The 15,741-nt window shown below is 37.4% G+C and overlaps 1 protein-coding gene across 1 annotated transcript in view; it reads right to left on the reverse strand.

Annotated features, from left to right (window-relative positions):
• CngA (Cyclic nucleotide-gated ion channel subunit A) overlaps positions 1-15,741 on the reverse strand; it is a 129,313-nt gene that overhangs the window by 50,411 nt on the left and 63,161 nt on the right. The window contains exon 2 of the mRNA XM_074171374.1: positions 1,552-1,752. Coding sequence (XP_074027475.1) covers positions 1,552-1,719 — 168 coding nt within the window. The 5' untranslated portion in view covers positions 1,720-1,752. The remainder of the gene's footprint in view (positions 1-1,551; positions 1,753-15,741) is intronic.

Here is a 15,741-nt window from a genome sequence, read left to right on the forward strand (position 1 = left end):
AATTGTTTCAAAGTAGTTATACATAGATTAGATTATAATATATTATCGGGGAGCTGGCCCCTAGTCTGATTCACTGCGACTTTTTCAGATCTATTGTGATGCTCCTTGGTTGTTAGAGCTCATTGTCTAGCTTGATCTCTTCGATGAGACTCCATAGCTTTGACACTGACCCCTTCATATAGCTCTGGTTTCTCTTTCCCACATCTTGCGAGTCTCAGCCTTGCTATTGCTTCGCAGTCACAGGGCACATGCAGTACGGTTTCTTCCTCCTCTTGACAGAACCTGCATCGGCCATGCCCCGTTAGTAATAATAATAATAATGTTGATTTCTTTTAGATCATACAATTATGATGTAGGAAACGTCATATACAAGTATATTAAAACAACAATATGCAGATTAAAATATAACGAAATTACATTGAGTCAAGAGAAAGTATTACATACAATATACATTCAAATACATATAAATAATACACACATTATGAACGGTCATGTTTATAGAAGTCTTCCACTGAATAAATAGTCCGATCAATTAAAAACACTTTGAGGTTAATTTTGAACTTTTTGATATCGGAGAAATTTTTCAGAGTAGTAGGTAGACAATTGAAAAGTCTTGCTCCGGCCAAAAAGGGGACTTTTAATAGGTTGAAGTCCTATGTTGTTCAATTTTAATTAAATTTCTTGATCTTGTGGGATATCGATGACACTGAGAATTGGACTCGTAGTCATTCATATTTTTCCACGTATAGACCAAACAACCATAGATATAAATTGCTGGGAAAGTCAAAATTTTATTTTGTTTAAATGAGGGCCTACATGAATCGGTTCTATCTAGATTAAAAATTAGGCGAAGAGAATACGCTCAGACAGTTTCCCACCAGTCTTGAGAAGACTTGAAATGAGCTGAGTGTCTCAATTCCCGCTTGGCTGTCGGAGAAAATGGCGATGGTTTTATTTGTGACCTTCTGCCTCTATTTCCCCTATACAGTGTTCGATGGCCGCTACTTCTGCCTGGAACACAGTTGCATTACGTCCGAGGCTGAGTACGATTCTCGTCTTTGCTCTGCCTCCGTATATACCGGCTCCCACTTCTTCTTGTTCTTTGAGCCATCTGTACACCAAGTTCCTTCCGCTTTTACCGGTGGGCCGATCTGCCAGTCCTCTCTACTTGGTATGATGATTTTGAAATCTTTTTGAAAGTTGTACTTCGGAACTGTGTTATCCACGGGCATTCCTAGTATTGGATCTGCCTTTAGTTTCAAGTATTCTGCACCGTGTGACTGGCTGATTGGGGTTTGCCCCTGCATTAGCCTGTGTGTCACCAGTCGAGCTCCTCTTTGTATGTAGATGTGCAATGGTGAAAGTCCAAGTAGGACTTCAAGTGCTGCAGTAAGCATCGTTCTCATGGCTCCCGCGACACATAGTTATACTTAGTTAAAAGACTAATTTTAGAATTCAAAAAAACTGAAAAAATGTCTGGTGTCTTTGTCAGGTGGGAAACTTTTCAGTTCACCCTCGTATGTAAAGACCCATCGACAATACTTTACGTACCCGGCTGTACCCGGTCAAAGGTTGCGTCGCACAGTTGGAGGACGTCGAAGTGAGGCCGTCCCTGCACGGTCCAGGCCCGGCCTTGCTCGCTCTGACCGATTGCACCGTGAAGATCGACCTGGAGCGTCGGTGTGGGTCACCTCGAGCCGCTGCCACATAATTCCACATTGCACCAGGGCATGGCACGCAATAGTACGAATTCTGAAAAAAAAAAAGAAAATTTTTAGGCGGCGGACTTTTTTATGACAACATTTTGCGAATAATTTTGAAAAATCGGTATCTGCCTGTTAGAAATCGCACTGTTGTAATAAAATCTTGTTAATGCATAGTTTTATATTCAGGTAGTATTTTTATTTTGATTTTTTTTCAATTTCAAAATTAACATCTGTTCACAAAAAGGATTTGAAGCTTTAATAACTTCTAATTATTATATGCGAGCGCTTTCTATAGCAGGCTGTACTATCATCTTCATGGCTCTACTCAAACTGAACGTTTTATCATCTTATTTGTTCTGTTATACCGTTAGAACGCCTTAGTGCAGGTATTTGTTCTTTCCTGCCTTCTGGATGTCTCTTTAAATTTGCCTGTATTTGGGTTACATCAGGTAACATCCTATGTGCTGGAGTTTCTCTAGTTGCATGCTTCCTCAGGCGCTTGAGAAACCTATTGTATACCGAACAACGTGTCGCGGTTTTTGTGAAACCCCTTGATAGTGAGAATCATACAATGAACTGTATCAATTAGTTTTAATGTATTCTTTGGGTACATCAAGAGATTATTCTTTCTCGTATTTTTTCTGTTTATGAATTCAAAATTAACGTGAAACTATGAACAATTATCCAGCATGAACAATATCTAATGCATTATGCCATCATTATAAACAAAATAACCAGAACTTCCAATAACTAACGTAAGTTAGCTAGCATCAAATGTTTATGACCGCTATGACTGGGGAGACCATTGTTTACTTACCCCCCAGTTCATTGGCGCCAAGCTCATAGCCTGCCCTTCACCCTTCCCGTTCATCCCTCACCACACTCTCTGCCCATTCATTAACAAACCTTATCCATTCCTATCCTAGTCCTATCTCCATCCATGCATCTGTCCATTACATGCTCTGCCGTTTCGGGCTCGTCATAGCCGCCGAAACATGGCAGTTCCGGGCCCAGGTTAAACCTGGCAAGGTATCCCGGAAAATGACCATGTCCCGTAAGCAGCTGGGTGGCCTCGCGTGACAGATTCAGTGATGCATGCCCGACTGTTCTGCAGAATCTGTAGAACCTGCTGGGGCCAGTAAAAATGTTCACCTCAGCCCTTAGTAAAGGGTAGTAAATTCGCCACAATTACTTCTTCCTTCTTTTATTGAATGAACACCATCTCTAGGTAATAATAACTACGTTCTGATCAACGACTTGGCTTCAATAGTTCTCTTCGACGTAAACTTGTGTTACGATGACGTGAGATGTTGCTCACAACTCTACTCCAGCACGACCGAAGTCATCGCTCGGCCATCGCGATTTTCGTGCCTCCAGCCTAAGTTCCACCTATTGATTAGTGATAGCTTATACGAGTAACCATCTGGAGATGTGGTCATTTTCTTCAGATCCTTATACTTGTAGGCTTTTTATAGGTCATTATTAATTTAGACGACTACACTAAATGTTATCAACATACAAAATTCCCATAAGATACGAATTTCGTAGCTTTCGCTGTGTTAATTTATATTTATTGCATTTGCATTTGAACATTATTCAGTACATAAATGTGGTTACAACTGTATGAGAAATAACTCACTAAAACAGAACTGCACTATTAAATTCAGTTGTTTCACAGAGTTCATGCTGTATTCAAACATTCTCATTTGAAGAGCAATGAACACTGAATTGCCTTGAAGCGGGACTGTATCGATCTGGAAGGACCAAATTTACAGGGATTTTGGCCGCCGTTCTGAAAAACGGTAAGCTGGCAGACGACATATATTGTTGTTTTTATAGTATCAAAGGCTTCAGGATCGTTATTTCATAGCTGGTACACCAGAAATGCAATACTTTTCACGACGCATGTCATTCACACCGATATCATAAAGCTTTTGAGGTTTGTTTGAAAGTGATTGACAATGTTAAACTGTGAAACATTGTCCAATATCATTCTGATATGATGCGAAATTACTTCACGACGTTTCGATTTTTAGTATCCACAATCGTCTTTGGGTGATGACTGGACTCATTCCTATATGTCTTTCGAGCATTTTCACTTAACCCCTCTTCCCTCTCTGCGCTTCACCGTTATAGGGAGAGATGACCGTTTGACGGGAATTGACCATATATCGCTTGATTATGGGTTCCCATATGTTGCGTATATCTACGCTGACTTTGCTGAATGCGTCGTTGGGTAACTTTTATGCAGCTTCTTTGAACTTCCTCTTGAATCAATGTTCCTCCCTGTGGATGATCTCAGCTTGGGACCACTCGATGTTATATAGATGATTCCAAACGTGATCCGCTGTTCCCGATTTGCTGGTTTCTCCTTGCTTTGAGTTTCTATTTGCCGTACTCATAGGGTATCCGGTAAATGCCATCCTTTGAATCGCAGTTCGCGTTTGGTGGCCTGGTTTTCGTGAGGCTGCTACAGATGGTGTGGTTGGATCTGAAGCAGGTTCAGAAGTTGTACTTGGACCCAATTCTTCATATCCTTACCGACACTCATCTGACGTAGGGAAGTACAAGTACTGGTTGTGACGACTTCTCTTCTTTGTGAGGCTCTTGCTGTCTTCTAGCCAAAGTCTGTTCCACCGTTACTTTGGAGTAACCATTCCATTGATCTGCTTGATGATATTTAGCTCCTTTTCGAGACTTCTTTTCGTTTTGTTAGGTTTTTTCCGTGGGTTGACCAATAATTGACTACTTTGAATAATCAAACTTTACTTTATTTCACTTCAAATACAACAAAGACTTCAACTATTATTCGAATGACTATCGCCTTACCAGATCACTTCGCATACCGCACTGTGACTTCCACTTGACTGTCTCGATATGCTATTGGCTAGCGTTTATATAGCATATTCGAAGGCGGTAGAAAATTCGTCGGAATTCCATCGAAGTCGGTAGAATAGTCGCGAAATATCGGTCGAATTGAGTGCTACGTCACAATTGATTTATGGCTACCAGTGGCGGCCGGCGTTATTTTCTTTAGGGCATGATTTGCAACAGTGTTACAGACCGCGAAAGTACGATCCACTAGAGTATTGATGATTCCTCTTTTGATAGATTGGTGGCGATTGGATTCGTGATTCAGATACTGTCCCGTGCGAGTGGGTTTTCAGTATTCAGATGTCTAGGAATGGCAATTTATTGTGGACTTCCTCTCCATTGGGGAGGTGATGAACGGTTTTAACCTGTTGATGTGCTTCCGAGGTTGATGTAAACATATTACTGCTGAAATGGTTCTGATTTTATGTAAGTAACAGTCGTAAGGTTGGTTGAATTGGTATATTGTAAGTACTTCTCGTATACTTGAGGTGTGATATATGGTACTCCTCACTGATCGCAGTGAGGCCCCCTATTCTTCAGTATTTATATAAGTTACTGAGTAAATTCAATATATTTAGAAAAAAATGTTGAAATGAAATGAAATGCTTTATTCAAATAGGATGCATCCTAATATACAACAATTATAGTAATGTCAACATTAATATACATATAAATACAATAATACAAAAAAGATCTACTTATATTTGTTCGGCGGTTACCTACGATAATTGAAAATACAAAAAAAATAAATAAAAGATAAAAAATATCACATAATACCTCAATGGTCTCTTAAATGGTCTAATACATTTTTTTTAACAGAATAAGACTGTTAGAAGACTTTACATTTTCAAGTAGACTGTTACACTTAATAAATCCTTTGAACATTAATGATTTAGTGTTGAATGTTTTTGTTTGATTATTTACATAGAAATTATTTTTAATTCTAGTATTATACTGGTGGATTTGATTATTAAAAATTACAAATTTGTCAAAATATGAGGGTAGAAGGTTTTGTAACATAAATCATCGTTAAATATGTAAGCCTACTTTCTATAGATAACCATTCTAGAGTATTTAACAATAAAGATATATGGGTACTCCTGTCACATCCCAAAATAATCCTCATTGCGCGATTCTGTAGTTTTTGTAGTGTTCTCATTTCATTCTAATCACTTGTGTGTAGAAGAGTGGAACAATATTCAAAATGTGGTTGTATATTTGTCTTATATACAGTTATCCGTGATTGCATAGTTAAATGTTGGGATACTCTTGTGAAAAAATATAATTTCTTCAAATTTTTTTTCTGTATGTAGGTGAAATGGTTATTCATTGATAGATGATTGTCTAACATAAATCCTAGATATTTGAATTCAGTGATGAGCTCAATTTTATCATTTTCTATTTTTATTTCAATTTGATTTAAATCTAATTCTCTGTAAGTATCATATCCTTTGTTTTGTTTACATTTAGCCTCAATTTATTAGTTTTTAAATATATATCAATATTATGCAATGCTTCATTAAATTTTTTAATAGCTTCATCTATATTTTTATCACTAACCGATACTAGGGCATCATCAGCGAAATAATGTTCATATTCACATTCATTACATTTGCTGATGTCATTAATGTAAATCAAGAATAGTAATGGCCCCAAAATACTTTCCTGCGGAACCCCGTGGTCTGTGCAAATTTCAGTTGATACAAATTCATTGTTTTTTTCTGAAAGAGTTTCAATAGTTCACAATTCTATTTCTTTTTTTCCTCGACCGATAAGACGTTTCCTCATCAACTTGCACAGGTTTTTTGAAGTTTTAAATATTACTTTAGACACAATTGGGTTGGTCTATAACTTGTTTGCCTTCTATGGTCCACGATCTGCCTTTTCTTACATGACAATATGTATTGATCCAATCGTAGTATTTTGCTTAGGGTTATGCAGTTATATTTTCTTCAGATGCCTTCTGAATTCACAATGTCCAGTAGCCTATATCAGTAGCCTATATAAAAAAAGCTGAGAATTTTATTGGTACTGGGAAAGAAAGTTTTTGGCATTCTACCTTTCCATCTTGATACAAAAAAATGTATGTGGTAATCTTCCAAAGAAAGGGCAGAAATTTGCCCCCGACTTGAGAATTGGATAAAATCTAATTAATCTTGCAGTTATTCTTTGGTTCGTTTTATTTTCGAGCTTTTACAACGGATATAGTAGAAAACCCTACTCATTGCCTCTAGCGCAAGTCCATTTTTGAACATTCAAGACCAAAACAATTTCGGTTCATAGCAAAATTCTTGTTGTTTCTCACGTGAAAGCTACACACTTCCAATGCGTTCTTGACCCAATTCGATTCGATTCAAAAAACTCTATGCTTGGCAATGAATAAATTATCCAGCCAACGTTTAACACAATTATGTCGCAAGTTGTCGGTAACTTTTGAGTTAATGAAACTCCCAGGATTCGGAATTCGACGACACTAACTTGGAAATTGCCTCATCAGCTGCTAATTTCACAGTCTCACCGCCACTTCGGGGTCTCCTCCGGAATTTATTTCGAAAATTAGAACCCTATCGTGGCAGCTTCGATTCCATAAAATACCGTAGTCGTTCGATCTGATAGTATACGGGCTTAACGCCGATAATAATCCTCTTAAATGGTCCAGACAAGTGTGAGGTGGCCTTTTGGTAATCAAAGGGTCTAACCTGCGGGTGTTCACTTTGGAATTATAAAACGTCGTCGCAGGAAAAGGTCAGTTTCTAGGGGAAAATAAATTTCACAGCCCAGACCACAGACTGAATAAATATACTGTTAGTTTTTCCCTGTGAGTTCGATAATACTTGACCCCAATGTAGAATCAAACTCAACTTTATTTCGCTACTATTAGGTGGACTGGAAAGTTCGTATGCTAACACAGAGGTGGCGCTACTAGTAACGAATTCAAATGATATTTAGTTAACTCTAACCTTCAAAAGACACGTGCACAAATTTCACAGCTAATGGACTATCAGTTTGTGGGATAGAACATTTCGAGTCATCGTATACAGTGCATTTCTTTAATGTCCCTCCCCTTTTATTTTTTGGCAGGGTTAACACAAAAAATTGAAATTTGGGATAATGAAATTAATGCATGAATACTTTATTTTGAGGTGAAATTGACAGATGAAACTTTCAAGATCTCTACAAATATTTATTATCCTCTGCCATATATCCAATATTGAAGCAGGTTCAGTTTCGTACACCTTTTGCTCCAAATAGCCCCATAAAAAAAGTCCAAAGGTGTCAAATCTGGCGAGCGGGCTTGCCATTCTTTACGACCTCGACGGCCAATCTAACGACCGCGAAAAGTAGTATCCAAATAGTTTCTTACTTGTCTAGCTTTAATACAATATACATATCGAATTCATTAGGATTCGCTTTAACGATTTCAGTGGTGAGAGGGTTAACAGTAGTTTCCAGCATATTCAAATACAGTTCTCCAGTTGTATTTTGATCAATAAATAGAGGTCCTACAATATGGTTTATCAATATTCCGGCCCAAACGTTAATTTTTTCTGGATATTGGGTATGTGTTTCCCGGAAAACGTGAGGGTTGGTGTCACTTCAATAACGGCAATTTCGTCTGAGAACATTGCCGTTTAAGAAAAATGTACATTCGTCACTAAAACAAATATTGTGGAGATAGTTAGGATGCCTTGCAATGGTTTCCGTCATGATATCGCAGAATTCTGTTCTTCGATCAGGGTCATCTTCAGTTAATTGGTGTACCATTTTAATTTTCTATGGATGATACCTATTCTTCTTCAAAAGTCTCCACACAGTAGAAGGAGACACCTCACAAACATTTGCGACGGAATAAGTAGACTGTTCAGGATTTACTACCATCTCACCAATTATTTCCACCTGATGTTTTTCAGAATGGACGAGAATTGACCATTTTAGAGATTGTTGACGTGGTACCTTTCTACTAGTAATTCTAACTGAACAATAATGTTCATTGTCGTATTTTTTTACGTTTTTATAAACAAAAAATAACTCAACAAACCTTATCCATTTATTGGAATTGCTATATGGGAGATAAAAAGGAATATTTCTAGAAATATTGATAATAATGTGTTTGTCTTCAAACTTATTCTCAACGATCACAGTTATATTTCTAATAAATGATCAATAACATTAAATCTCAAATTTGAAAAGAAATTACTGATATTTACATTTTTTAAAACATTAATTTCATTTGCTTTACGAAGCATGGTTGAAAGAGGACTCAGAGCAGTTCTTTTTCTACTTGCCTTGGGTAGTTTGAAAAGGATTGGACTTCTTGTAGGATACTGAGAAACATTAAAATCTATGAGTCGTTGTTTATCACCTTGTATAAAAACATTTGTGTTACATCCCGTCTAATATAAACAGATGATATTTTGAAATGCTGCCTCAAATCCATTGATCTGACTTTTGTGTAATCCGGCCAACAATGTTTTTCTTTATAAAAGGGGTTCCCAACCGGTGGTACGCGTATGTACCATTTTAATTTTCTATGGATGATACCTATTCTTCTTCAAAAGTCTCCACACAGTAGAAGGAGACACCTCACAAACATTCGCGACGGAATAAGTAGACTGTTCAGGATTTACTACCATCTCACCAATTATTTCCACCTGATGTTTTTCAGAATGGACGAGAATTGACCATTTTAGAGATTGTTGACGTGGTACCTTTCTACTAGTAATTCTAACTGAACAATAATGTTCATTGTCGTATTTTTAAAAACAAAAACAAAAACGTTTTTATAAAAAAAAATAACTCAACAAACCTTATCCGGTTGTTGGAATTGCTATATGGGAGATAAAAAGGAATATTTTGAGAAATATTGATATTGATGTGTTTGTCTTCAGGAAATTATTAAATGTTCCGCCATTTTGTAGTAGGTGAAGATGTTGACTTCATATTCTAGGGTTGTGAAGTATTCGTCAGGAGCTTCAAAATGTTGTGTCTCAAGACAGTCACGCTGGTATTTCCTAGGAATCCATATCATCTCCAACGTGTTTTTTTTATACCAACGAATTATTGGAGCAAAGTGTATTTTTTAAGACGTAATAATTTATCCACTAGTCTGTATGCCAGCTGAAAGTAAACGTACCAATATTCCGACAATAACCTTCCATTCCGAGATGATTTAGCAGACGTGAGACAATGACAATTACCTTACATGAACACAGATGCATAAATCTACGAGGAAAATTCCACCATCGTTTTATAAACCTCCCTAATACCATCCTCTATGCCTACATCTTGATGTCGTAATAAATCGTCGGTAAAGCTGAGTTACGTAAAGCAAATTTACATGGTATCGTATTGTAAGATGTTGGATTTTCTCCAGTTTCCGCAGAGCTTTTCAATACAGTAATATTTATCTACTGAAAAAGTTCTAGTCTGCTGCGAAACTAGGGCGATTTAAATAAAAAAAAAGGTGGTTAGCGGAATTTTCAGTGCAGAAAAATATTCGAGAAAATAAGTCTGAGTTGTTTTTTATCTCGATCCACGTCGGAGAAACAATATTTACATGTTGAATATCTTCTTTCTCGTAGTTTTCTCAAAATTTCCGTTGGTTAACTTGCTGCTCTATTCACCGGGAAAACTGATGGTGGGTGGTTCCAGAAGTACCAGGCCTAACCTCAAAATGGCGGTAGTTGTTTGAAAAATGAAAGTACAGTGTATAAAGCATACGTTTTAAGTTTGAAGACGCTGCGTTGTTTAGTTTTTGTTTGGCAGTCATCAGTAGCGAAAGTTTTCGGTAGATTTGTGAAAATGGAGAAAATTGGTCATTGTAATACTTTTTTAAATAGGCCTCAGCCCAAGTAATGTAAAGGCTGAGCTGGATTATACTTTGGGTGAGTCTGCTCATCCGTCTACAACAGTAAACTATTGGGTAGCAGAGTTTAAACGAGGCTGTACGAGCTGCCAAGACGAGCATCGCAGTGGTCGACCAAATGAGGTGACGACTCCAGAAACGGTGAAGAAAATCCACAAAACGGTACTGAATGATCGTAGGATGAAAGTGCGCGAACTAGCGGATTTAGTAGGCTTTTCAAAAATCGGAAATAAATTAAAATTGAAGTTGAAAATTAGATACATAATTGAAAGTAGAAACGAGATGGGTGAATGCAGAGGAATTGCACCTATGAATTTCTCTGGTAATTCTGGAATACTCCAGAAATTGGAAAACTACCTCGTGGCTACAGAGGTTAACAAAAAAGACGAAAAAGTACAGATTGCCCAACTTCTTCACTATATTGGAGAAGAAGGAATGTCAGGTTAATCCACATTTGCAAGTGGAAGCGAAAAAAATAAATTGGACAATGTTGCGCAAAATCTCGAAACTCACTTTTTACTTTTCTTATGAAAGATTCAAGTTTTTTTCGAGGAAACAACAATCTGGTAAGACGATGGAACAGTTTGTGACTGTGACCCGTTCGTGTGAATTCGATAAATTAAAAGATAGTCTCATCAAGGATATGATGATATGTGGTTTGCAGAATCAGATGCTCAAAGAAAAACTATTACAGGAAGATGAAAAAAACTTGGACGGAGCTATACAAATTTGTTTAGCAGTAGAAAAATCGAGAGAGCAGTCAACCATGATGTCTAGTTCCCGAGCAGGTTGCAGGGAATTCAGTTTGGAAATTGAAACTATTTATAAAGGACACAATACGAAAACTTCTTCAAGGCGACAACAAAATGGCCGGAGCACAGACTCAAATCAGCAGCAAAGCAGTTGGCAGTGTGCGCAACAACAAAGTGTGTGTGGTTCGCGCTTTAATTCAAATTCGGTTGCAAGGTTTCGATGCCAGATGTCAAATACGTTAGGGGAAAACAGTGGTATTTGCTATAAGTGCGGGAATCGACATGGTAAAAATCAGTGCCCAGCTTTTGGAAAAAAATGTCGAGAGTGTGGTTACAATAATCAATTTGCAAAAATGTGCAAAAAGAAGAGTAGTAACGAAGTCAACAGAGATGGAAATCCGTCTGACGAGGATGCTGACGAAGATGATTAAGTTTTCGTTTATGGTATTGAAAACAGTCCTGAAAACTTTGACACTATGTCTTAATAATAAAACTAATGTGAAATTCAAAATGGATACAGGAGCACAAGCTATTCTCAGTCAATATATTGTACACCATGTAAACATAGTAAATCGTAGCGGCCTTGGCGGAAGCAAAAAACTATTAGTTCAACATTTTTTTATGGAATTGACTTGAGACCTGAAATAAAGACAGTCTATTAGAAATCGTCGTGTTGATCTTTGTTTACGAAAACCATATTGATGATCTCCCAAGATGTTGAAGCCTTCGAAATATTTGGGGATGTAATGGTTTACCGCTTTCTCCATGATTTTTGATAACACTGATAGCAAAGCTACTAGTCTATAGTTAATATAGGTCTTCAATCAGCTCTGGGGATACCAAAATCATTGATACGAAACCAGATTAGGACCAATAAGAAACACAGAGAGTACTGGACAAAAATACCTGGCAACAAACACAGTTGAACCTTCATTAGGGAACCGTCCGAGAAAAGAAACGAAGAACTACTTCAATGTAGTAGGGATCGGCTCAGAATAATTACAGGGTTACTAACCGGTCATTGTCCGCTTAGAGGAGGACAGCTGCAGATTATGCAACGAAGGGATAAAGACAGCTCTAACATCTTATGCGAATGTGAGGCACTGAATTACAGGAGGCAGGCAATATATGGACGTACAAAATTACGTCCGGAAGAATATGGACCAAATTGGACGAGTCAGACAGCTCCCAAGGGACCAGAAGGATCTAGGCCCGTTGTGATTGGCAAGCAGTTTATCCCTAATTCTCTGATCGTGAAGTTGTTTGCTTCCATTTATTTTAAGTTTGCAGCTGTTGCTAGCATTAACAAACCTAGTTCTGTGGGTTTTCTGCGCCACTACCGGTCGGCGAGATTTTTTGAGGCTACAGTTTGCTCGCAATTTTTGTTGTACCAAGGTTTGCCGTTAGAAGGAATATAAGCATCCATGGATGATAGAATAACTTCCGTGACTTCAGAAACACAAGTTGATGGACCATTAGAGCTGAAACAAACATTTAGCCAGAGAAAATTCAGGAAATAGTCATATACTAACGAGCTAAAAAAAGGCAAAAATTAAAATTTGGAATAAAATGAACAGCATCAATTGTTTTTCGATCAGTATACACCAAAACAAATTATAATGATCATTCATTGAGTTATGGATGTGTAAAAAGCATTTTAAATCAAAATCTTCAGATTCACAAGAAAAGAAGCATATTCCGTATCCTCCACCGAATGAAGTGGAATCAGATTTGTCGAATCAGAGTACGTAAGCTGATATTCGCAGGTTTTTTCCTATAAATTTCATTCTAAATGGAAATGTACACGTTTGAACCAGTGTAGTTGAGAGTGGATTTGTATCGATTCTGTAATGAAAAATTGTCTGCCCAAAACCATCCACCTCAATCATAATATTCCTGTTACAAAAGCAGTTGGGTTATGATCGAATTTTCCAATTTGTTTTTCCGGTCATATGGTGGTATTATGGAATTACAGATAAGTGAGTAAATATAAATTAATTGGGGATGCAATCAAAGCAAGGGGGTCCATACTGTAGCTCTTTGATATCATGTTGGGTAAATATACTTATCGGTTTATCTACTATAAAGGTAAATAATCATAATAACAGTGGATGTCGATTGAGATTTGGAGATTTTCATTTATTGCACTGATTTTGAAAGAACAAATAATGTACTATTCACTTTTTAATGACCAATTTTTTCGAAATCAGAAGAAAATTTGCCGCTGTTTGCTACTTTGATCGAGGAAACTGTTTCAGTTCTAGTATGAGGAAAAAAGTACCGATAAATTCGTTGTTTCATTTTATTTCATTTTCAATACAGACTCAACAGCCTAATTACATGGAAATTCTCAGTACAAATTAATTGTGTGAGCTTACTTCTATACATATACACTGAAAGATTAATTTTCAAACTCATTCTCAACGATCACAGTTATATTTCTAATAAGTAATTAATATCATATCTGAAACTTGAGAAGGAATTACTGAAATCTAAATTATTTGAAACATTATTTCATTCGCTTTACGAAGCATGGTTGAGAAAGGACTCAGAGCAGTTATTTTTTTACTTGCCTTTGGTAGTTTAAAAAGGATTGGACTTCTTGTAGGATACTGAGGAACATTGAAATCTATGAGTTCGAGTATGTTTATATCTGTAATATTGTTGTTTATCACATTGTATAAAAACATTATTTGTGTTACTTCGCGTCTAATATAAAGAGATGATATTTTGAAATGCTGCCTCAAGTCCATTGATCTGACTTTGGTGTAAGCCGGCCAACAATGTTTTTCTTTATAGCAGGGGTTCCCAACCGGTGGTACGCGTACCACCAGTGGTACGCGGGAACGTTTCAGGTGGTACGCGTGAGTGATATGGGCAACATATTGTTAATAGCAAACATGACTCAGCTCACGGGTCGCTAGAAAAACGAAGTACTCATAACCCAGTGAATGACCTGACATCCTTGTTTTTCTATTACAAATCTTTTTATTCTACCTTTATTATAAGCATGTTATAAATAAACAAATATCTAACCATTAAATATGAAGTTTCCTCAGGAATTTAATTAAAAACGCCTTTGAACACGTTTAGAAGAGTAAATATTATACGTTTATTAAAATATTTAGGTCCGGTGGTACGCCAATATTCCTCAAAAGTAAGTGGTACGCAGGTGCAAGAAGGTTGGGAACCCCTGCTTTATAGTATACATTTCTCAGTAACCTATTTTGTATTTTTTCGATTCTGTTCGAATGTATCTGTGGTTGGGATTTTCAAACGAGCGAACCAAATTTTAATATACGACAAAGGACCTCATTGAGATGAACAACTCGATACCTTTCGGTCTTCACTGGACTGTATAAAATTTCATAAATTCACCCTGAGGTAAAGACCGTCGTTTTCCGTTGTTTTCCTAACGAACTAATTAAAGCGTTTTCATCTTATGAACGTCCCCCGTCATTGTATATTCCATTGAAACATAGCAATTACTATCCATTGATCATAATCTTAGTAATGGAGAGGGTTGCATGACTTTTTGTTTCCCCTGAACACGACAGCTCTCAGACAGAATTAATTAGATAATTGAAAGAAGCAATTAACTTCGTGTGCCATAATGAAACAGGACTGCCTTCGCAATCAGCTTTTCAGGCAGATGTCACTCACGACCGATTCTGCGAAAATTTCACCGTATTGAGCCCCTCGTACACTATCCAACCTGGCCTGAACGTGGTTCGCTTGAAGTTGAGGCACACAACTTCAAGCGAAGTTGTGTGCCTCAACTTCAGGGCGTCTGAAATGTTTCCGACCTCAGCATGAAGATAGCAGCACTCGTTGTTCATCTGTTGACAGTTGACGCGCAGTTGTTATGTAACAGTCGTTTGAGTGAGTTGATGCGAGTATTTTTCTAAAAAATGACAAATTCGAGTTTTTTTTCAATATGCAAACGCATTCGAATCTTTTTCACTGGTATCTCTTTTTCGCATTGTTCACCATTGCTATTGGAATCACTACACTGGATAAAGTCTGCGTTGTTTTCACACTCGTTATTATTATTAGTACTTGTCCAAGGACGCCACATTTTAAACATATAACAAAAAATTTTAAGTAATTATAACTGCACCAATATCGAATTTCAACACTCAAATCGCGATCAGTTCCTAGACTGAACACGATGGCGATAACCATCTCCGCATTCCCCGATTTCTATTCGTCGCCGTAACATGACTTCAAATTTAATTTTATGACTCTTCAGCCAGTAAAAATTATGCAATACGAACCGCCAATTCTGCAGTCCACGTGGACTATTTCCCATCCGGTTCGTTTCTATGTATTGGTTTTTTTGGCCTTTGAGAGTGTCGCCAACTTCAAGAGTGCACGATATCGTTTACTTCGACTATAACAAGTGTTGAAAACAACGCACCCTGGCGTTGGATGCGATCGGGTGTGGAGGGGTGGATTTTCGGGAAATCCTTGCGGGTACCGCCCCTCACCTCACACCAACAGGATTTCGCAGGGCTTCCTCCCGCTCACCGAACCCGGAATT

The sequence above is a fragment of the Leptinotarsa decemlineata genome, unplaced genomic scaffold (assembly GCF_025532065.1).
Source record: "Leptinotarsa decemlineata unplaced genomic scaffold, Ldec_3_MD MMD2_P_RNA_scaffold_12, whole genome shotgun sequence".
Lineage (NCBI taxonomy): Eukaryota > Metazoa > Arthropoda > Insecta > Coleoptera > Chrysomelidae > Leptinotarsa > Leptinotarsa decemlineata.